Consider the following 21,809-nt stretch of genomic DNA (forward strand, 5'->3'; position numbering starts at 1 on the left):
ACAGTCCCCAAGTCAGGACTCGGGTGGTGGCGTGTGATAGAACGAATGGGAGGCAGCGAGAGTCCAGGGAATGACCCGCACCAGGCAGATGCTGGGACACAGGTAGCACACCAGGTACCATGGCAGCCCCTGGCACTAACGGTATATAATTGCAGACAGTAGCACACGGGTCCACACGGCAAGGCTGTGGGGGTAATGAGTGGCACAAACACGCAGGTGTGAGTGGGAAATTCCACCTGGTCAGCACACTCAGGGGGAAAAACCCCATGCAAGGCCAGATGTCAGAGAAGTGACACATCATTAACATCCGAAGCCGGGGCCCCAGCTGCTGTGAACCAGGAATCAGAGTTGAGTTCTTTCCCCCTTCACAAACTAATGCTGCCACTGCCCCCCTCTCCCCCTTCCCCCCAGCAGCTGGAGGGTCACGAGGACTCGGCTGAGCTGGGGCCAAGCGACGTAAATAAACAGATCCCTTGTGGTCCTGCAGGGCCTCACACACAACTGTCCCTAATTGGTCTGGGCACAGAAGTGCTCGCTGTCTTTCCAGCCTTACACTAACTCCGAGAGAGAGAGAGAGAGAGTTGGCAGGGCCACAAAAATGGCAACCTGCCAATCCTGTTAAATAGAAAACAGAAGAGGAGAAAAAGAACACGACTGTGGTTTCAAGGAATCCTCCGGCACAAGACACATGGAAGATGGAAGAGAAGCTGAGGGTGCAGCAGAGAGGGGCGCACACCTCACCCCCAGGCTCGCTTCAGGAGAGGCGCGGCCATCGCTCGGTCACTTCCTGTGGCGGGGTATGTTTGTAGTAACGCGACACGTGCTCCACGGAGGATGGAGGGCCCCAGGGCCCAGGGTGCTATGCAGTCCACTCACCTCAATCTCAGCTGGCGCAGGCTCCTTGCTGAAGCACATGTTCATGATATTTCTCGCTGTTCGATAAAAAGTCGTCAGAGAAACAGACCTTCCCTGAAACAAAAGAAAGTCAGAGGGTAAAGCACAGGCCCAAAGCTGGGGCCATGCCTCTGTCTGTCCTGTCGCCATAAGCCATGTTGAGTCACAAGCTGACGAAAAGTAGATATGAAACAAACAAGCCTCACACAAAGCACCTTAGTACTCGGTGCCAGAAAATGCAGGGCAGCCCACCTGCTGACCACCACAAGCAGCAAACTGACCCATTTTCTGCCTGACAGGGCTTGCTTGACTCCCTTCTCTAAGCAGCCACCCTTGGAAATGAGACACTTTCAGTTCGTCCTTGAACCTAGCACATTCTCACAGCACTGGCCTTCTTAACACTTCTTCACGAACCCTGACTGAACCCTGACTGAAGGGTCACATTTCTCAAGTGGGCTCCTTAGAGGAGGGAGCCAGGCTTCTCAGGACGCGGGTGCAGGACTAAGGAAAGCGGTCCGTGTCTGTTTCTATTTGCTGGTCCTGGTCCCACCCTTCTCTCTGCAGAGGTCAAGGGGGAGACAGTTGTTTGTACTGGGAACTAGAAGGCAGCCAGCCATGTGGAACAGAAATGAGGAGCGGGGAAGGAAGTGACCAGAACACACACTGATGATGGGGTCCCACTGATCTGAGAACCCCAGCTTGGGTGGCACTGGAAGTATGTGCTCAAGGTGACCGGTAAAAAACTGAGGTGCAGGACACAACACACGCACCCTAAAGATTTCATTCCCTGGCACAGATAGACACAAACTCATACATCATTGCATGAAAAGGAAGCCTGGAGAGGCCTAGAGAGGCAAACATGGTGCCCACCACAAAGGGTAGCAGCAATGTGGCCCACGGCCGGCCAGATGCCACAGACCTGCATCCATCCTTCCCCACCCTGTCCAGCGATGCCTCCGTGTATAAATACACCATTCACACGTCGAACTGAACTGCCATTATGGCTCTGGAGGGGTAGAAGATGGAAGCACACCCTCTCTTGGCCCTCTACCACGGGGAAGAAGCCCCTCTCACCAGATGCTAGGACCTCAAAGCACACAGTCTCAGCCTCCACAGCTGCCAGCCAATAGCTCCCACGCACTATGAATTTCCCACTCGGTAGTTACAGCAACACAAGCAACACCCACTCGGTGTGCCAGAGAACACCCCGACACGAGAACTGACACCCCAGCACGCGGACTGGTCCCTCCTCGGCTCTACCAGGGCAGTCCATGCCCCCCATTTTCCTTTCCCCGGCCTGGTGCTTGGGGGGAACCTGTGGGTCCCTACCTTATAGATGCACTTGTGGAAGTCGTTGAGGACCCCTTTATCCTCCTCCTCCTCCTTGACCACTTCCTTTTCCTGAGCGAACAGTCGTCGCCGGCCCGTCTTCAGCGGGGCCTGGCTCACCTCCTTGAGCTTGCTGCGGAAGCCATTCCGGGGAGCCACGCCGTGGATGAGCCCGTTCTTGGGCTCAAAGCGGGGCAGCGGGTGGAACTTGTGCTGGTCATTCTCTGTGTGGCCCTCCAGCGGCCCCTTGCGCTTCTCCAGGATCTCCTTCTCCATGAGCACCTCCTTCTCCAGCCGCCGGTGCTCCTCAGGCGACAGCGAGTCATAGGAGAGCAGGTACTGGCAGTAGGCCTCCTGCAGCTTGGCCAGCCGGTCCTGGGCAGTTTTGGGGATGCGCAGCATGTCTGCTAGTTTGTTCCATTTTTTGAGGTCAGTCACTTGCTGCATGCCGCCCATCTCGTTAATCAGCCGGAAAAAGCAGGCCAGGTCGAGCTCGCAGCCTCCTGGGGCGGTGAGGGAGGGAAATACAGGGTGACTAATGAGAAGGACATGAACACGCCTTTTTCATTTGCTTGTTGCTGGACTGCAAGGCAAGGGCTTTGCCAGGCTCCGGGTGAGAGCAACGAACAGGAGCTTCCCTGTCCACCAAAGGCCAACCATTCCCCAGGGATGGATGCTACAAGCCTGGTGGGAACCAGGAAGGGGCCAGGGAAGAGGTCAGTAAAAAGCCTCACAGAGAAGAGAGGAGGGAGGAAGGTCACAGTGTCTACCATGCATAGCACAGGCTGTGCCACCACTGCCACACCAGGAGGCAGTGATGAGGAGGGGCAGAGCTTGGGGAGGAGTAGGCCAGGCTCTGATGGCATCTGTGATCCAGTACTACCTAGAATGTCCTCATGCAGGAAATCGCAGACACCCAAATGTTACCCAAGTCCCAATTCCCCATCCAAACACCAGACTCCCTCTTCCCACAGGGAGATTCGCATTCAGTCCTACTGGCTTTCCAAGAGTAAGCTGTCCAGACAGAGGGGTTGTTTATTTCAGATGTACCCGATCTACCCCGGAACCTATTCATGAGCGTGCTGTACAAGTTTAAATGCTGAGGCCAGATCTAGCCAGGAAGTGGAACAACCTCCCCTGGGCCAACAGAAAGGTGGAAAATAACGGGCAGCAAGATGTTAGATGACCACCGCAAAAAAACTTAACATCAGAAATAAAAGTGGGGGGGTGGGAGGGTGTGGAGAGACTGGGAGTGAGGGAAGGTGTGGGTCATTGTCCAAAAAGAAATGTACTCACGACCCGACTTATGGAACTATAACCCCTCTATATATCATCTTTATGACAGCAATTAAAAACTTAAAAAATTAAGTGAAAAAGCCTGTCAGTGGATGAACACAGCCGCAGAGGCAGGAGCAGGCCAAGGCCCTGTGCCCCAGGAGGAGAGCACCACGGACACAGAGAGCAGGAGAACTAGTGCCCAGCCCAGCTGGAGAAGAGAGGGGAGACAGAAGCCGGAGTCCCATTTACTCTAATTGATCTGGTGGCAGAGAGGAGGGAGAGGAACTGTCCCAAGCCTTGAACAAAAGATTCCATGTGAACCGTTCAAGGTTTGTCCAACTGTTGGCCACACACCGCTTAGTGTTGTAGAGGTGGGAAATAAATCATTACATGTGGGGGTCTCTATAGACAGATTAATAAAAATCCAACAGCACCTGAAGGAACCCTAGCCCACAAAAATAACCCCACCACCACCACCACCAGGGTCATGACACTGCCAGGCAGTAGAAACCCCACAACCCCAAGTCTGTGTTCACCCAAATCCTGAGCACCAAGACTCTCCTGCGGGCAGTGGTTGAAGGGTTGCAGAAGGATCTGTATAGATGTTGGGATGGATTTGGGGAGTGACAGCCAGGCTCATAGCCCAGCCCTGGGCCTGAGGCCACTCCATGGGTCACAAGCCAGGTGAAGTGCTTTACACTCATGAGCGGTGGTGAAAACACATCTTCTCTAGCATAGAGAGCCCGCCGGGCTCCTGGGGCTTCTGTAGTCATCCGTGACCTGCACCCATGCCCTTCCATCCCATGCTCTCTCAATACACTGCAAACCAAGAATTCTTTCAAATGAGAGACTCCCGCTCAGGCACGCACCTTGACGGCCACCTGTGGAGAGGACAGATGAACCTCCCACCTTCCAATTCTGGGCACCGCAGGGAACAGTAAACCTCTCCCAGATGTGCCATCTGGATGCTTGACCCGTTTCCCGTCCTGATTCAGGGGCCTAATGGGAGGTGAGCAACGTGGTATGGCTGCCTTTACATATTTGTCCCCATCCCCACCCTGCCATGCAGCCTCCACTGAGGACGCTCAGCCAGCAAGAACAGTGAGAGACAGGAGGGCATGTCACGAGGACTCCATGGCAGCAAATCTCGTTTGTACACACACCAGCATGTACACTCCATGCGGAAGCAGCTGGGGCAGAGCCGCACTGACTCAGAAGAAACAGTACAAGCCTTTGCCCACTACCTACACAAAGGTCCAGATAATCACCAAAGAAATTAAAGCTCAAGGAAAAATGGAGGAAATATGAGGGGGAGAGAGGGAGAGGGACAGGGATGAAATATGGACAGAAATCTCTGTGAGTAGAGTAGGCTGAACTGGAAACCCCACTCCCACTTGTATGCTGGAGGGCAAGCCCCTAGAACCTCAGAATGTGGTGGTATTAGCCTTGAAATTATGTTCCTCCTGCCTGAGGTCTGGGCGTTAGACATACACACCATACCTGGCCAGGAAAAAAACAAAAACAAAAAACAAAAGTAATTAAAACTCAAGCTATAGAGGGAAAAGTCCCAGAAATGGCACTGTGGTTCAAAGGATAGAGTGCTAACTTTGAGCACAAAGAAGCTCAGGGTCAGTGCCCAGACCCTGAGTTCAAAACCCAGGATGGGGGAAAAAAAAAAAAAGTCCTCCTAGAGGAAAAAGCCCATGTAAAGATACGAGTCGAGTCGAAGATGTACACATCAACGGTGTCAACATCCTAATCTCAAACTATAAACTACAGAAATAAATTCACAGTGCCTACAGCCATGGCACTTGGTGGCTGCTCTAGCCTGGACCCTACTCTCCCCAGAACCCAGAGGGAGCCTGGGGGCTCCCTGCCCACCCGCACCAACCATCGCCCTGCCACCAGGGACCAGGCCCCTTCCGAGGGCCAGCAGGGAGAGCCAGGGAAAGCGGGTTCTGCCCCCTAGACCTTACCTATGAGCGGGAGCTCGTCCATGGTGATGCCCTGAGATCTGAGGTGCTTCTTGATGCAGGCCAGTCGCTGCACGTTGGGGCCCCAGCGCCGGCCCAGCTTGTGGATGTGCTGGATCTGCGTGACAAACCGCATCTCGTCGTTGAGCTTGCACTCGGGCCGCCAGTCCGGAGGGGGGATGACCCGGCACATCCCGTACTTCTCCACCTGAGCTCGGACCGACTCGATGTAGATGAGTGGGTCATGAAACTCCTTGGCGGAGGGCCTGAGGACGGGGATCTCATCCATGGACGCCCACCCGGACTTGCCGCCCCCTTTCTCCGGCTTGCTCGGAGGCGGGTCGTGCGGCTTGTGCAAGGACTCGGGTTGCGAGGTAGAACGATTTTCACAGGAGGCGCTGTCCGTCTTGCCGTGTGCTTGTTTGCCCGGCGTGCTCTTGGCGGCGGTGGCCCGCTTCGGCCGATTCCTCTCCAGATTGCGCTCGGGCACTTCCTTCTTCACGTGTCCATTCAGCTGCGGCTTCTCTGCCGAGGCAGACGCCGACGCGGCCGCCTTTTTGCCAGGGGCTTCGGCCGAGCCAGACGCCCCTTTCATCTTCTTGGGGGGCGACTGCGGCTTGGTGGTCGCCTGCTGTGCCTCTTCTAGTCTCCTCTTGGAGTTCCGCAGCCCCTCCCTCAGCTGCCGCCCCCCCACCTCCTTAGTGCATGACTTTGGGTTCAACCTGCTGCTGGCCTTCAGGCCGTTGACGGCAGGCCCGGTGGACTTGGACGCCCCCCCAAGGGATAGCACCTGTTTGCGGGTTTTTGCATTGCTACTTTCGGTTTTCCCTGAGATTGTGTGGTTGACGGCTGAACTGGGCTTGTGGTGATTGGGTTTGGTTTCCTTGGCCAGTTCCCTCTTGGCTTTGGTGTATGTGACAGTCCCCCGCGTCACCGTGGCAGTGTACTTCACAGTTTTGGATGGTGAAGGTCTCACTTCGCGGATCTTTTTGGCACTGGTTGCACTTGCACCCAGAGATGACATTCGAGTGACTCCGTTTACCTTAGAAACCTACGGAGGCAGCGGAAGCAGAGGGGAAGACAGTATTAGTACCGGGGCTGGCTAAGACAGCAAGCCTAACAGCAGAGGACAAGGGCTACTGATGACCAAACACATCTTGGGCGGCCTGTAGCCCTGCTCAGAAGAGACATGGAGACGCCAGCAACTTGAGGCAGAACACACCATCCATCCAGGAGATTTGGCATGGGGGAACATCACACAGCAAGCACATCTTACAAACTGGGCAGCTTGGCTGGGTCAGGCAATGGCTCTTCCTGCGTGTTGGCACTTTAGCACTCACCCCCATGAATCTTTCAGGAAAGTCTAGAGTCCCCATGAGGACCCTTCCAGAACCTGGTGGTAAGAGTTTATGACAGCGAGATCCTGCCAGCAGGAGAAAATGAGCTATATTTATACAGTCTCAAATACATAAATACATACCCTTGTTCTGTTTGCTATTCTTTTGTGGCTCCACATGACCGTGCAGCCACACCCACAGAATTCTGAAAACCTATGTGGCTAAAAGAAAAGAAAACAAAACACACAAGGGAAGGGAAAGAACATCGGCACCCTGAGAGGTTTGGCTCCGGCTCCGATGCACAGGCCCAGGCCAGGTGTGTGGCTGGAAACTGCAGGCAGTGGGGGTCTCAGTTGGCACCTTTGAGATGCACCCCAGTGAAGGGGCTCATCCCAGTAAAGGGGCTCACAGGAAGAGAGATGGATACCCAGCCTTCTCCTGAATGTATGGTTCCTGTTGTCTCACCCCTGGTAAGCTCCCACATTTGGTCTTATGTGAACCTAGGGAACAGGGGCAGCTAGTCTGAGTGGACTGTATCACAGGCAGGGTACCAACAGAACTTGGTGATGCAGAACAGCAGGAGGCAGTACCGATCGACACCAGCTACACACCGATCTCTAAGCAACAACCATGAAGGGTGAACGGGACCTGCTGTCCACTCACTGGTTTCAGGGTAGATGGCTCCACATCACAACTATGCCATCAATAACTATAACCGAGTGGCTCTGACAAATCCTTCATAGGCTCTTGGGCCTCACTTTTCAGCTGCAACATGACTTCAGAGCCAAGTAGAGCAGGGCTTAGGAGCTACCACCATCTCCACAAGAGGTCACCGAAACATCACATAGGAAAGGGCAGAAACCATAGCTCTCTCTTCTAAGTAACAGCCAACAGGAAGTGCTTAATAAAAAGTGACTGTGTTTCTTGGTCCTGAAGCTACTAACCAGCCGCAGTCAGTCACAGCAGAGAGCCCACTGAGGCAGCTGCTCCTCCAGCTCCAGTGCCTCTGTGAGGATGCAGGGAGCGATGCACTAAGCACTCACCTGGCTTCGGTAGGGGTGAGGGGCGGGTTTCAAATGCACAGGCATCTAAACCACAGGCGCTCAGAATCCCAGAACAGTCCACACAGACCACTGAAATAGTGGGGCTGGGAAGGAGCCTGAGAGCTTGCATTTCCAGCATTAAGATGCGAAAGCTGCTAGTACCATCCTTTGAAGGCCACTCTACAAAATATACTAAGTTGTTTTTTAAACAAGCAAACAAGCCAGGTGGCTGGTGGCCCGTGCTTATAATCCTAGCTACTCAGGAGGCCATGATCTGAGGACTATGGGTGGAAGCCAACCTGGGCAGGAAAGTCCATGAGGATTCTTATCTCCAAAATTAACCACCATTAAAAAAAAAAAAAAAAAAAAAGCTAGAAGTGCTGCTGTGGGTCAAGTGGTAAAGTGCCCCCCACCCCACAAAAAAAAGAAGCTTCACTTTTTAGTGTCTTTCAAGGAACCAAAACTTAATCAGTAGTAAAGAAAAAAAAAAAAAAAAGAATGGTATGGTCTTATCCTGCTTTCAAGAGGATCTCCCTTAAGCCAACCAACCTCCTAAACTAAAATCTCCTGTGTTTGATGTCAGCTCAGGAAAACACGTCATCTACATGGTGTGTGTGTGTGTGTGTGTGTGTGTGTGTGTGTGTGTGTGTGTGAGAGAGAGAGAGAGAGAGAGAGAGAGAGAGAGAGAGAGAGAGAGAGAGAGAGAGAGAGAGAGAGAGAGAGAGAGAGAGAGAGAGAGAGAGAGAGAGAGAGAGAGAGAGAGAGAGAGAGAGAGGACACGGGTCCAGTCCTAACGACACAGACAGTGCTTGTCTTAATTCTCTGGAAGATTAGCACAGAGGTGGCTTACAGAAAGAGTTGTTGACCTGAGCCACAACTGAAAGCAGTTCAGCTCCCACCCTCAAATCCAGCCCTGCCGAAGTGCCTACAGCTTCTTACTGGGCCCACAATCACCCACCTGGCACCTGCATCTCAGGGGACAAACAGCCAAGAGGTTTGAAAGCAAGCAGGAAGCCTTTGGTTTAAATAGGTAGCTAAGGCAATTTCAAATTCTATTCAACTGGCCAATTACTTGCAACCTCACAAGAAAAGAGTAATTTCTAAGGTGTGGGAGATAAAAGTCCACAACATCAAACATTCTTTCTTGCTGTGTAATAACAGAAAGTCCTCTCTAAAATCACAGGTAAGCTGGGACCTGGTGGCTCACACCTGCAATCCTAGCTACTCAGGGGGCTGAGATCTGAAGATCGTGGTTCAAAACCAGCCCTAGCAGGAAAGTCTGTGAGGGTCCTATCTCCAATTAACCATCAAAAAGCTAGAAGTGGAGCTGTAGCTCAGCAGTAGAGCACTTGCCTTGAGCAAAAATTACTCAGGACCAGCACCCCCAAAAAAACAAACGAACAAAAAAAGTCTACAATGTGATTATATGCTTATAAGAATACAAAAATCACCCTCTAATTTATGCCATACTCCCAGACTAATAATTCAATTTCAAAGATGAGAGATTAAAGAAAAACCTGAATTTCCAAGGCAGAACCAAAAATTAGGGGTGGGAGATGGGGGAAGAGACACTATAAGCCCTGGGTTTGATTCATCAACCACAACCACATGAACAGAAAAGGCCAGAAGTGGCATTATGGCTCAAGTGGTAGAGTGCTAGCCTTGAGCAAAAGAAGCTAAGGGACAGTGCCCAGGCCCTGAGTTCAAGCCCTAGGACTGCTGCCGCCACCCCCCCCACCCCCACTATGATGCTTTTGGTTAACTATGTAAAAAAAAAATCTGTACCCATAATGGGGCTTGAACTCAGCGGCCTGGGTGCTGACCTTTAGCTTTTTTTTCCCCTCAAGACTAGCACTCTACCTGTTTAGACTGAGATTTGGGGTGCTTAATTGGAGTTAAGAGCCTCACACACTTTCCTGCCCAGGCTTATCTTTGAACCATGATTCTCGGATTTCAGCCTCCTGAATGGCTAGGATCACAAGCATGAGTCATGGGTGTCCAGCCTTTGTGGCAATGTTTTTGTTGACCTAGATTATATTACACTTTCCTCAGTTCAAACAAGGACTCCATTGTCAAACTCTTGTTCCCCACTAGAGGGAGCCAGTGTGTCAGAGGCTTCTGCCATTCTTTCCAAACAGACAGGCGCTGCCTGGAACTCTCCAGAGAACAGCTGCAGGCTGTCTATCCACTTGGACTTGAAAATTTGAGCAGAATCCCACTGGAGAAGCAATGTGCTGTGGCAGGGGAAACTAACCTTGCAGAAAATACAAAAAAAAGTGACACTAAGAGGACAAAAAGCCTGGGTTTGGAGCTGAGTTCCTAATGTGGTACTTACAGCACAAAAAACTCAGCTGAGTCAGACAGAAACAACACACACTAATACCAATGTGCAGGTCAAATTATAAGCACAAGCTCACAAAAAGCAGAATAAGTCTTTATATATTCTTTATACATAAGACAACTTTCTTTTCCCCCTGCATTGTCATATTTCATCTTCCAGAGCTCATTCCAAATTTCATTTGCCTGAGTTTATATTCTGAATTCTTTCAATCTTACACGGCTGGGGTTTCTCCGCTATCACTGCACATTTTTATATGAAGTCTCTTTATAAGCCAGTATATGGTGGATCATGATGCTAGGAATTAGCTATCAGCTGCCTGTGGGAGTTGATCGTTTTCATTCTTTATCTTACACTCAGACTATGATATATGAACCATGGGTGATCAGTGCATTGTGAACAGTGCATATTCTGGGAGGTATATTATGTAAATTTCCACATAGGTAAATACCTAATCGTAAGTAATTATTGCAAAGGAATATTTCTAAACCCTAAGTAAATCTAGTTTAGCAATCCTAAACTGGTTACTGTACTTAAACTAAAATGTCAGAAAATTTCAGAACAACAAAAATTTAATACACCTCAAAACGGTTAGCAGTATAACCACAGCCCCTTGACAATTGCAGGGCTCACAGCACAGGTCCCACATTTAGTATTGGGAGCCCCAGAGGGCTGGCCAGATACCCCTCTCCCACCTGGACAAAATCAGACTTCCCATGTAAAGTTATACACGTGAGCCAGGCAGGGCATTCATGCAGCCTGAGTGCTACCACCAGGTGTCGTTCATACTAGGAAGAACAGCCATTTGGGTGTAAAAACCATGAACTTCTAGGGCCCTCAGAGATTAGATGACACCAAGCAGAGCACAAACACTTCTCTCGGGCTCCCCTGACAAATATTACATCCCTGTACTCCATCCATCTAATTTCCAACTATCATGTATTTATCCTTTTCGTCTAGGTCAATATAATAAACAAATTTTTTTAAAGAACCAAATCTAATATAAAAGATCGGTATATCCTTTGGGCCTCTATCTTTTTCATGTAATTACAAAGATAAAGGTCAGCGTAGTATCATTTGCATCAAATAGTCACAGAGGGATCTACAATTGGATTTTATCAAATTGGCCTTATTATCAAAGCACTTAACTAACAAGATCAGATGGTTTCGTAATTATCCATTGGTTTCTCACAATGTCCTTATGCAAGGTGTTGGTATGATTAGTCTTGAAATGGACAACAGGACTCAAGGAGGCACAATGGTTAAAGCCTCGGCAGAGGTCAAAGTCTGGGTAAAGTCACAAATAGGAACTCTAAGCAGCCTATCTGGGCTGATCAAATACTGGGGGTGAGGGAAACATCTCCCAACCCCAAAGAAAAGTAAGGGCAAGGGATCCTGCTTTATAACACTATCTATGAAAACTACCCAAGTAAGGAATCAAGCCAAGACTCATGCAGCAGTCAGGATGCCAAAAGCTACCCTATTAGGGACTTTCCTCCTCCTTGGAATTCTCAGGCAGCACAGGTCACGTGTGCATGTGACGGAGAAGGTCCTTAACAAGTACATGGCATGCAGGGAGGAAGGCAGATCCACACGCCCCAGCTTTAACCGATCTTTCACAGGGTCAGAGAGGCGCACCTATAGACACACTCCCCTTCAATTATTTCCTACCACTTAAGGGCTTAAAGATGGGTGTGCCTTGGTGAGTGAAACTGGTGGGTCCTGGCACATTCCCAGGCACCTGGGGCTGGACATTACCTGCTTCCGTAAATCCTGAGCCGACCGATGCAGAGGGGGGTGGTGGTGGTTGGCAGCGAGCCCCTTGGCCGAGGAGCCTGAGGAGGGGGTCGCCGCAGGCTGGGCTGCCGAGGCCTGCTCCCTCCTGTCAGCCCTGTGATCGCTGTGCTTCTCCTTCCCGGGAGTGGCCTCTTTGCTTTTGTGTTTTTGAACAGGTTCTTTCTCCCGTGTGGACCTGTTGGAACCATTGAAAACTAGAAGGAAAGAGAAAGAAAGATGAAATTACTAACTTTGCGTACAGAAACACTACCACCACATAACTCCATGTCCTAAAATCACAGTGACTGGGCACGAGAGGAATGCCCGGCACCCAATCACATGCAACAGCGTGAATCCTAAACAGCAAGAGACAGAAATCAATCCCCTGAACAGCATCCTAAGAATTATGTGCTTTAGAAAATGGCACGAAGTGGGGGAGATCAACTTGTTTAAAAAAGAAATCTCTACACAAACCACCCCCCCATCCCTGAGAATATCACCATGATACCTTAATAAACAGAAACGGAGCTTGAAAAATACAACCAATACAGATGTGTTGGGGCTCACAATGGGATTACATCGTGGGAAACCACTGTAAGCTGAACAAGAAGTGTGAACACAACAATGTCAGCCCCTAGCCCAGCCTCCCACCCTAGCCTAGCTGCCCAGCACCAAGGAGCAACACTCCTATGCTGGGCCTACTATTACTATGTCACTGCTAAATCCCACACCGTAGACTGCTTGTTAGCCTGGAAGAAGGTCCAAACATGAAAGCTAAAGTGAAACTTCGACCAATGTGTGTACTGATTACTCAACACCATAAAAGCAAGCAATCTAGTCCCAGCTACGTAAGTCAGGGACCATCAGCAGCCAGTCACATTTGAAGAACATGACCAATTTGAGTCCAAATGCCCAGGAGATTAAAAATTAAAAAAAAAAAAAGTGACAGTTAACACACTTGAGGCTAAAGAGGTATGGAGGTAAATGGGAAAGGGATGTGGTGGTTGAATCTGACCTTAAAGTGACAGAGCAAGAAGAGAGGACTAGAGCAGCGGATCTGTGAGCCAGGGCCATCCATACTGAATTCTAAATCAGCCATTTGGCAGAGCAGCCACATGCTGACCAGGAGCCAGGCGAACTGTGTCAAAGTCTTGAAGTGCACTTTTTTCTTGGCATCCTCTGACAGGGAGACAAGGTGAGGAGCTAGGCCAGCTCACTGATCGTCATGGATACACAAGGGTGGGCTGCTTCTCAAGCCAAGCCCAGTCACCTCTAACTCCAAGGCAGCAGCTATGGTGCAAAATTCAGCAAGGGTGGTAGGTGGGGGCAAGCAGCAGTATGACCATAATTTGCTACCCTATAGGCAGACCACAGTGAAGTGCTTACTACAGCTTACCAACGGTTCTTGTGGCCGGGAGGCTGCAGATCCAGCCTACTTCACTGGAGTAAGCAAAGCATCCCAATGAGGGCCCATTTCTCCAAGAACAGGGAAAGACATCCAGTATCCAGGCTGCTATAGGCAGCGCAGTTCAAGTCACAGTAAGCTACTGAGGCTGCTGCTTAAAAAGCTCTGTCAGAAGGAGCCTTGAAAGGTTCCTAGGCAGCCAGGCACCAGTGGTTCACATCTATAATCCTAGGTACTAAGAAGCTGAGAGATCTGAGAATCGCCATTTGATGCCAGCCTGGGCAGCAAAGAGTCTGTTGAGACTCTTCTCTCCAGTTAACCACCAGAAAACTGGAAGTGGAACTCTGTCTCAATGTGGTAGAGTGCTAGCCTTGAGCTTTTTTAAAAAGCTCAGGGACAGCGCCCAGGCTCTGAGCTCATCAAGCCCCATGACTGACCTCTAGGTACAGTTTGCTCAGCTAGCACCAAATGCCTCTGGGTCTTCTGACTCCACCCAGCACTTGTAGGGTATTGTGGGAAGGCAAAGCCAGAGAGGGCAGGTGAAAACAGTCTTCCTCCAAAGAGGAAATCTCTTCCTGCTTGCAAGGAAAAATCAGATCTTCCAAGGAGAAATCAGATCTTCCTTCCATCTGCCAGCCTCCCAAGACACCGAACCAAAACTGTCCTCTGTATCTTCTGAGGATCCCCTTATCCATGCCTCATCTACAGCCCTGGTACCTTCCATGCTTGTGCACACATCAGTCTGATAGAAGCTTTTTAAATTATAATGATACCTTATAGGTAGCAATCATTTTCTTCATCTGTTCTCTGCTTTCTTGTTATGGTACTAAATCTGCTAAGCAGTTGTGGTTCGGTTTTTTTTCCCATTTGCTTTTATGCTTAGAAAGTCATTCCATATTTCTTTAATCCCCTCTACCTTAAAGCATAATAGGCAAATACTGCATAAACTTAGGGTGTATGGCATGATTTTTAACATATGTATGCATTATGAAATGATTAAAATCAAGCTAATTAACATGTCCATCACTCCATATGCTGATTACCTGCAGGAAAGACCATTTAAGATCTACTTTCAAGAACAGAGTACATGACTATTTACTGCAGTCACCACGCTGGAGGTTCATCCCACTGATGAATTTTGAAATTAACCAACATCTTTTCATCCTCTCCATATACTTTCTGGTGGCATAATCTGTTTCCTTCTAAGTATTTTTTCAGTCTCGTTGGAATGAAAATTAAGGAATCAATCAGGCAGAGAGATATACACACTTATGGAATGAAGGGACCTTTGACCTCCAATCAGATTGATTATAAAATCTGCGGCACAAAGGTTTTTGTTTTGGTCTTTATCTTATTTATTTTAGAAAGTCCCTATGCAGCCCAGACTGGACTGGAACTGGCTATGTTGCCCAGGCTGGTCTCAAACATGCTATCTTTTTGCCTGCACCTAAGAATACAAGCACAGTCATGTCGCCCTGTCTGTGGTTGTTCAGGATCAACTAAATACTCTGATGCAGAGAAAACGGAGAGCTTAAGATGGCTGCATTTATTCGAAATGTTAGCAACTAGCCGTTGTCAGAAACCATCCATCATACTCAAGCTGGCAGTATCTGTGCCTGCTCTCAAGACAAATTAAAAGCAACATCCGTAAGAAGTCAGACTTCAGAGTGATTAAAAATCAAGCAAGGTACATGTATCTAGGCAATTCCTGATGACCAATTTTCGAAACTAGTGAACACAGCTCCTTCACTGAAACACAGCACAGGGAGTAGTTATTTTTGTTTTGAATATTCTAAACTTCTATCTTTATTCCCACTATGCTGAACACTCCTGGTATGGCCTGCTTTTAGATACTAGCTCTACAGCTACTTCTCTTATTAGTTAAAAAATAATTATTCCGTGGGGTTTATCCCCTTCATATATACTGCTATTTGTAGTTCTATTCATAGCCCTTCCATCTGTACATGGGCAAGTGATTTCATCCTCAGTGTTCTCTTTTGCAGACAAACTATGTTACTGCAGTCTATGTTTCAGACAAGACTCTTTGAATTGGCAAGTACACCACATCTGGGAGCCCATTTAAAAGAGTATTCTTTGGTTACTGAATTATCCATCGTGTCTTAGTCTCCTATCCCTTCCTGCTCATGGAGAACCAAGAACCACCAAAACCTCAAACTTCCTCCAACACACTGAGTCAATTGCCACATTGACAATATGCCTCCCAGACCCCCCATCCAACTGGCCAGACCTGCAATGGGAGCTGGAGAAAGCCCAGCAGAGTTACCACTTGCCCTGCTAGTTCTTCCAGTGTCACCATGCACGGGAAAAAATTGGATGGCATGTAAATTAGATCTCAATATAAAAATTTTCAAACTGTTGGTACCTTGGCATAAATAAAAGAGGAACACCACAATGTACTGGTAATCATTTTATGTGTTGTTCATTACCACAAACTGCTGGCTAAACAAAGTCATTCTTATTATGTTCTTGATCTAGCAGTACAAACTGCACATCTTGGCCTGGGATGTGACCACATACTCTGGGGAGGAAGCATTTCTCCAGGAAATTCAAGTACAGAGGTCACCTCCAGGAAAAAGTGCCATGTGAGGACTGTGGAAGATGTAAGCTATGGAATGCTGTTTTATTTGAAAAGAGCAAACCATAGTTTGTGAAAACTGTTTCGTAGATATTTTTCCCCCAGAAATGTAATGAAGGCAGACTGCAAGAAAAATCACTAATATTTTTGTTTTACAATCAAACCCAGGATCTAATACGTGTTAGGCAAGTGCTCTAATCACTGAACTACAGCCTAGTCCCCATTGGGAATGGCAAAGCAGTGCTTTGGGAAAAAATTGGGGACACCTGTCTGCCATGAATCTGACTTAGTTTGCCACTTAGTACTCCAGTTTTTCTCTCAGAGTAGCAGAAATAGGGGAATTTTTTTGACATTGTACAATGAAATGTGCTGATAACTGGAAAATGTCTCAAACTTGACACACTATCATTCTGAAGTGACAGATACATAGTGTTACAAAATAGTGCACAGGTAAAAGACCCATGGAAAGCACAAACCAATGGCCCTAATGTAAATGAGAACAAAAAACACATAGGTAAAAATCCAGATTCCCATGGCAATTTTTATGAAATTAAGAGGTACAGGGTGCTGGTGGCTAGCACCTATAATTGTAGCTGAGACTCAGGAGGCTGAGATCTGAGAGTTGCAGTTCAAGTAAAGCCTATGAGACCCTTGAATCTCCAATGAACAACTGAAAGAGCCAAAGGAGCTGTGTGGCTTAAGTGTAAAGAGTGCTTGCCTTGAGCAAACTGGTCAAGGACAGCCAGCACTCAGGTCCTGAGTTCCACTGACAGGACCAGGGCAGACAAACACAAAGAAATGAACATGGATGTACCAAGTCTGGGTATAGAATCAAGGGAAGACATCTGTTACAAAGGCTCCTATTTGTCTGATGACATATTTGTCCAAGACCAATGTCTCTCATTTATGACAACTAAGACTATTTTCTATGAGGCTAAATGCAGAACAGAGACATACGCTGACAACTTTCTATGAAGGCACAGTTGAAGAGTTATGCAGAACTGTGAAATAACACAAGTCTTCCCATCACTTAACTTTTTGACTTTGGGATATGGTCATTTTCATCAAGTGTCATTTGTGTTGACATGACAAAGATCCCTATCTCTCATAAATGTTAATTCCTTCTATTTCAATTTTTATATGATAAATACTGATAAACACAAGCCAAAGTTGTTGTGGTGTTTTTTTTTTTTTGGGGGGGGAGAGGGTGTGAGGGGGAATTTAATGGTGTCCCTGTTCCCCCAACCTCAATTCTTTTTCTAAGACTGGAAAGGGATCTTGTGACCAAACAGCTAAAACTACAATGCTGGGCTAATTTTCCAATTTAGGCCTGCAGCTACTCTGCCTGCCAACTTCCTGTGCTGTCTTCAGAGCACCTGACTGTGAAAGAGCTAATCCTAAGATGAAGCAACCTGAATTTGACCCTAGCTATTTGACCTTGTTCTGCTTATCTGCCCAGGCCTCAGTGCTACATGCATAAAATGGGGGTGGCAGCAGTGTCTGCTTCTGTATCATTGAGGATTGGGGAGGGGGCAGGAGGAGACTGAATCTGAAAAAGGGTTAGACCAGTAGGAAGCACCCAGTGGTTAAGCTACAGCTTGCGACACACATGCCTTCACAAATGATGCCCAGAGTAGTGTGCTCCCTCAAAGCTGTATCTCCGTGACCTGGACAGAACAGATGCTCCACCAGCACTGTCTCTACCTAAAAGGGAGGTGTGCAACCTTTTAGTTGGATGCCTGCCTTAGAAGTTGGGTGCCTGCCTTAGAGAGAAGATGTTCAGGCCCACCAAGCCACTGCTACTTCCTCAGGAAGAGGTTCTAGAAAACACTAGCTGGGAGTGAGGTACAGGAACTGTATTGGACTGTAGCTACTATAAGTAAATGCCAGATTGAGAAGGACAATTCTCATATGGAGAATGTAGACCTTAAGAAAAAGAATGACAGATGTAAAATAGGACTGTGTAGGAGTGGTAGCCAGTGAGAGAGGGAGGAGGGAATGATGACAGTAAAGAAGTGCTTTATATGAATGTCTGAAAACAGTATGATGAAATTTGATTGTAAAAAATCTTTAGAGGAATGAGAGATACTGAGAGAATGAACTGATTAAAGTACTTTATATACCTTTGAACAACTAATACATGCTAATAAAAAAGGATAACTTGGCAAGGAGAAAGTTTTCAAATATACAAAAATGTAAAATGGAATCAAATTAGCTTAACAAAGAGATGGTTTTCAAATGAATGCACTTTCTGTAACCATCTTGCTATTTTATAGCAGCGATATACCCCAATGGCAAACAGAGCCAAAAAGTCAAATCATGTGTTAAATGGGAAGAAAAGGGGGAGGGAAGGACTGAGCAAAGACGACAGAGCCACAGACAAGGTATATTTTGTACTCTACAGCTCATTAATTTTAAGTGTCGTGGGAACTTGCCAGTTTTACCCCTCCAAGTAATTATCTTTTGTCTTAATTTGTAAGATTTTCAAGAAAGGGAGAAAAGAGGAAAGGGGGGGATGCTCACTCTCACAGGGAAAGACTAAAAACACTGTGAACATGAGATAGAAAGACTTCGATGTATAGGCACTCTCCACACACCATCCCCAATTAAAAGGAATAATTGGACTACTTTCTTTGAGCATTCATCACTCTGAACCATATTAGGAAGTTGTATTGTACCCAGATACAAATAAGCTTTACATTAATGAACAGAGACAGATATACTGATTTGTACACACATACTCTGAAAGTTAAACAGTCTATAGACAAGTGTTTTCATACCATAGCAAGCAAAATCTTTAAATTCAAAGGCTGGTAGTTTGACTTGGGATCGGTCCATCCCTGAAAATATGAGGTTTGTTCATTCCTCATTGAGAATGAAAAAGCAGCCAGTAAGAGAAGTTGCTCTAAAAGATATTCTTTACTGCAGTCCCTTGAAAAGTGGAAAAGCTGCACTTTTCAAAGGAGAAGCCACATGTACAGCACCCAGACACCTCCTCTGAACAATGGCGTCTAGTTCTACTCTCCCACTCGGATCTAGACAGGCTCCCTGGGTGAACTCCTTCAGGCAATCTACGAAAAGGGTGTCCAGTCTCTACATGTCGATTTCTAGTTCTCCAACTCACCAACACAGCTATGGTCAATTCCTTTAAGAAGTATCCAGCTATCTCCCCATATCTGCCCTCTAGGACTAGTTGGAAATATTTCACATCAAGTGTACGAAACTTGAGTTCCTCAGAGAAGATTTATGCAAATGTAAAAAGTGTGATAGTGTTTCAAGCTCTTGCTGAAATGCCAGACTCACCCACATTTTTAAAAATAAATAATTCCCTTTTGTTTTTGGGGGGGTGGAGGGAGGGAAGTCTCCACTTCCCACTTGTCTCAGAGCTCCTGCCATAACCAGAAGAGCCAGTGTCTTGCTAACTACTTCTAGTAAAGAAAGACAAGCTCCAAAAGGCAATCCTGTTTTTGTTTAAATTAGGTAAGCAGTTAAAAAAAAAAAAGTTCTTGGTGTCTGACATAAAGTTACTTCAGATTCCAAAGTTGCTATGTCTGACCTGAGTTAACAGGTTCTAAAGCACTGACCTCCTAGAAAGACAAATAGGAACAGAGCTGTTCCAGAAAGTTAGGCCTACTAGCAGAAAACAAAGAAAAGGAAATAATAAACCCAAGACTAAACTCCCAAATCACTGTAACTGAAGGAGAAATGTGAGGGAGGAAGGAAAAGAGATCCACAAGCTTCTGATAGCAAGCCAGATATTTAAATGCAAGCTTCATGTTATTACAAGGCATCCCAATTCGGGCAAGACACAGACTCCATCAAATGGCTGGCGTTAAAGCCTTGTTACAGTACAAAAGCTTGCACTTGCTCCCTGGAGCCAGTTCAACTTTTGAGTCACTATTGTCTGAAAACAATGGAATGTCTGCCAACCTGTGCCAACAGTTCAAAAAGGATTTTTACTGCAGCATGTTGAGTGCTGTAGCCTGGTTTGCCCTGGGCCAAAACAGCTCAGTAACTCCGCTACACAGAGCACGTGTAAAACAGGGAGACACAAAATGACACAGCTCAGGTGCACAGAAGCTGCATTCTTTTCTCCCAGCGAGGAAATGGCTTGCTCACACAGGGCGCCAACATCCAGTAGAACTCACAGGCAGAAGGGTCTCGGAGCACACAAGCCCAGCAGCCAGATCAACTTCTGCTGGTTTTGTGTGTTTGTAAAAGAAATCCTTCTGCAATTTTTACCCACCCTAATCTCTCTCTCAAATTATAATTACTAGGAAAGGGAAAAAAATTGTAAATAGAATTGTTTAAGCCACTTTCCTTTTCTTCCTCTTCTATAGAACTGAAGTTCCATTAAGTCACAGAATACTTTTTCAGACACAGCTTGCTTGTCACAATCCCAAAAAATGATATAGGGAAAAAGAGGTGAATACAGGATGTGCAGTGACAAAAATATTAATAATTAAAAGAGGGATATTTTGTCATTGAAACATGTTTCTGAACTATGTTCCTAATAACTTAATAATATTAGAGTTTAAAAGGCTATTAAGACCTTTTTGAAAATATAAAGAATACAAAGGTTAGGATGATAGGCTATAAATCTGGAAGAACTTTTCTGACACTAAAAAATGACTCTCTAAGCCTAGTAGTCCCCAGATGCCCAGGAAAGCATTGATCACCTGATCTGGCAATTTGGTTTGTAGTTTTTAGCATTTCAGACGTAACCATGGGAGAAAAGCCTGCCCAATGGGTTCCCATGCTTTCTTTATCACTCGCGCTTTTTACAGAGAAGGGGACGAGGTGTGTTTACTCCTGAAGAATTAATGAATACTGTTTCTGCCGTCTAAGGGTTTTATAAAATCTACATTCAAAAAATAATAAGAGCTCACACCTGTAATCCTAGCTGCTGCTCTGAAGGCTGAGATCTAAGGATCTCAGTTCGAAGCCAGCTCAGAAATAAGTACCTGGGAACAGCAACTCTAATCGCCTCATGCACTCCCACCCAACCTTTGTCCAGGTAACAAATAAGTCTCAAAATTTCCACATGCACATTTTATAGTGGCTCTGGGAACAGCAAAAGTTGCTGACTAGCTAGACATGCTAGATACAGTTAGCTGAAATAATTAAATACTGAACAGTTTGGTGACCATCAACCCAACCTATAATGTATGCTATAAACATATACCAGGCAGTTACACATATCAAATTTTACAACAGATTCAGAAAACCAAATACAACCCGTTGAATTTGGATAGAATTGCAGGGTTTGTTCTTTAGAAGAGAAGGAAGTCAGTCACCTTTCACTTATTTAAGAATACACCGAGCAAGCCAAGTCTGTAATCCTAGCTACTCAGAAAGATGAAGTCTGAGGACTGTGGTTCAAAGCTAGACTTGGCAATAAAGTCAAAGTGGATATATTCAATTAACCTACAAAATACCAGAAGTCGAGCTGTGGCTCAAGTGGTAGAACACTAGCCTTGGACAAAAAAAACTCAGGGATACCTCCCAGGCCCTGATGGTTCCCAGGACCATCAATAATAATAAATTATGGGGCTAGGGATATGGCCTAGTGGCAAGAGTGCTTGCCTCGTATACATGAGGCCCTGGGTTCGATTCCCCAGCACCACATATACAGAAAATGGCCAGAAGTGGCGCTGTGGCTCAAGTGGCAGAGTGCTATGCTAGCCTTGAGCAAGAAGAAGCCAGGGACAGTGCTCAGGCCCTGAGTCCAAGCCCCAGGACTGGCCAAATAAATAAATAAATAAATAAATGAATGAATGAATGAATGAATGAATGAATGATAAATTACCTAGTGCTAGCACTGGTACTTCATTTGGTCC

The 21,809-nt window shown here is 46.9% G+C and overlaps 1 protein-coding gene across 2 annotated transcripts in view; it reads right to left on the bottom strand.

Annotated features, from left to right (window-relative positions):
* Jarid2 (jumonji and AT-rich interaction domain containing 2) overlaps positions 1–21,809 on the bottom strand; it is a 234,696-nt gene that overhangs the window by 11,145 nt on the left and 201,742 nt on the right. For both annotated transcript variants that reach the window (XM_048348437.1, XM_048348438.1), the window contains 4 exons: positions 11,951–12,183; positions 5,478–6,525; positions 2,224–2,726; positions 877–969 (listed from right to left, as the gene is read on the bottom strand). In XM_048348437.1, coding sequence (XP_048204394.1) covers positions 877–969; positions 2,224–2,726; positions 5,478–6,525; positions 11,951–12,183 — 1,877 coding nt within the window. The remainder of the gene's footprint in view (positions 1–876; positions 970–2,223; positions 2,727–5,477; positions 6,526–11,950; positions 12,184–21,809) is intronic.

Source organism: Perognathus longimembris, chromosome 6 (genome assembly GCF_023159225.1).
Source record: "Perognathus longimembris pacificus isolate PPM17 chromosome 6, ASM2315922v1, whole genome shotgun sequence".
NCBI classification, from domain to species: domain Eukaryota; kingdom Metazoa; phylum Chordata; class Mammalia; order Rodentia; family Heteromyidae; genus Perognathus; species Perognathus longimembris.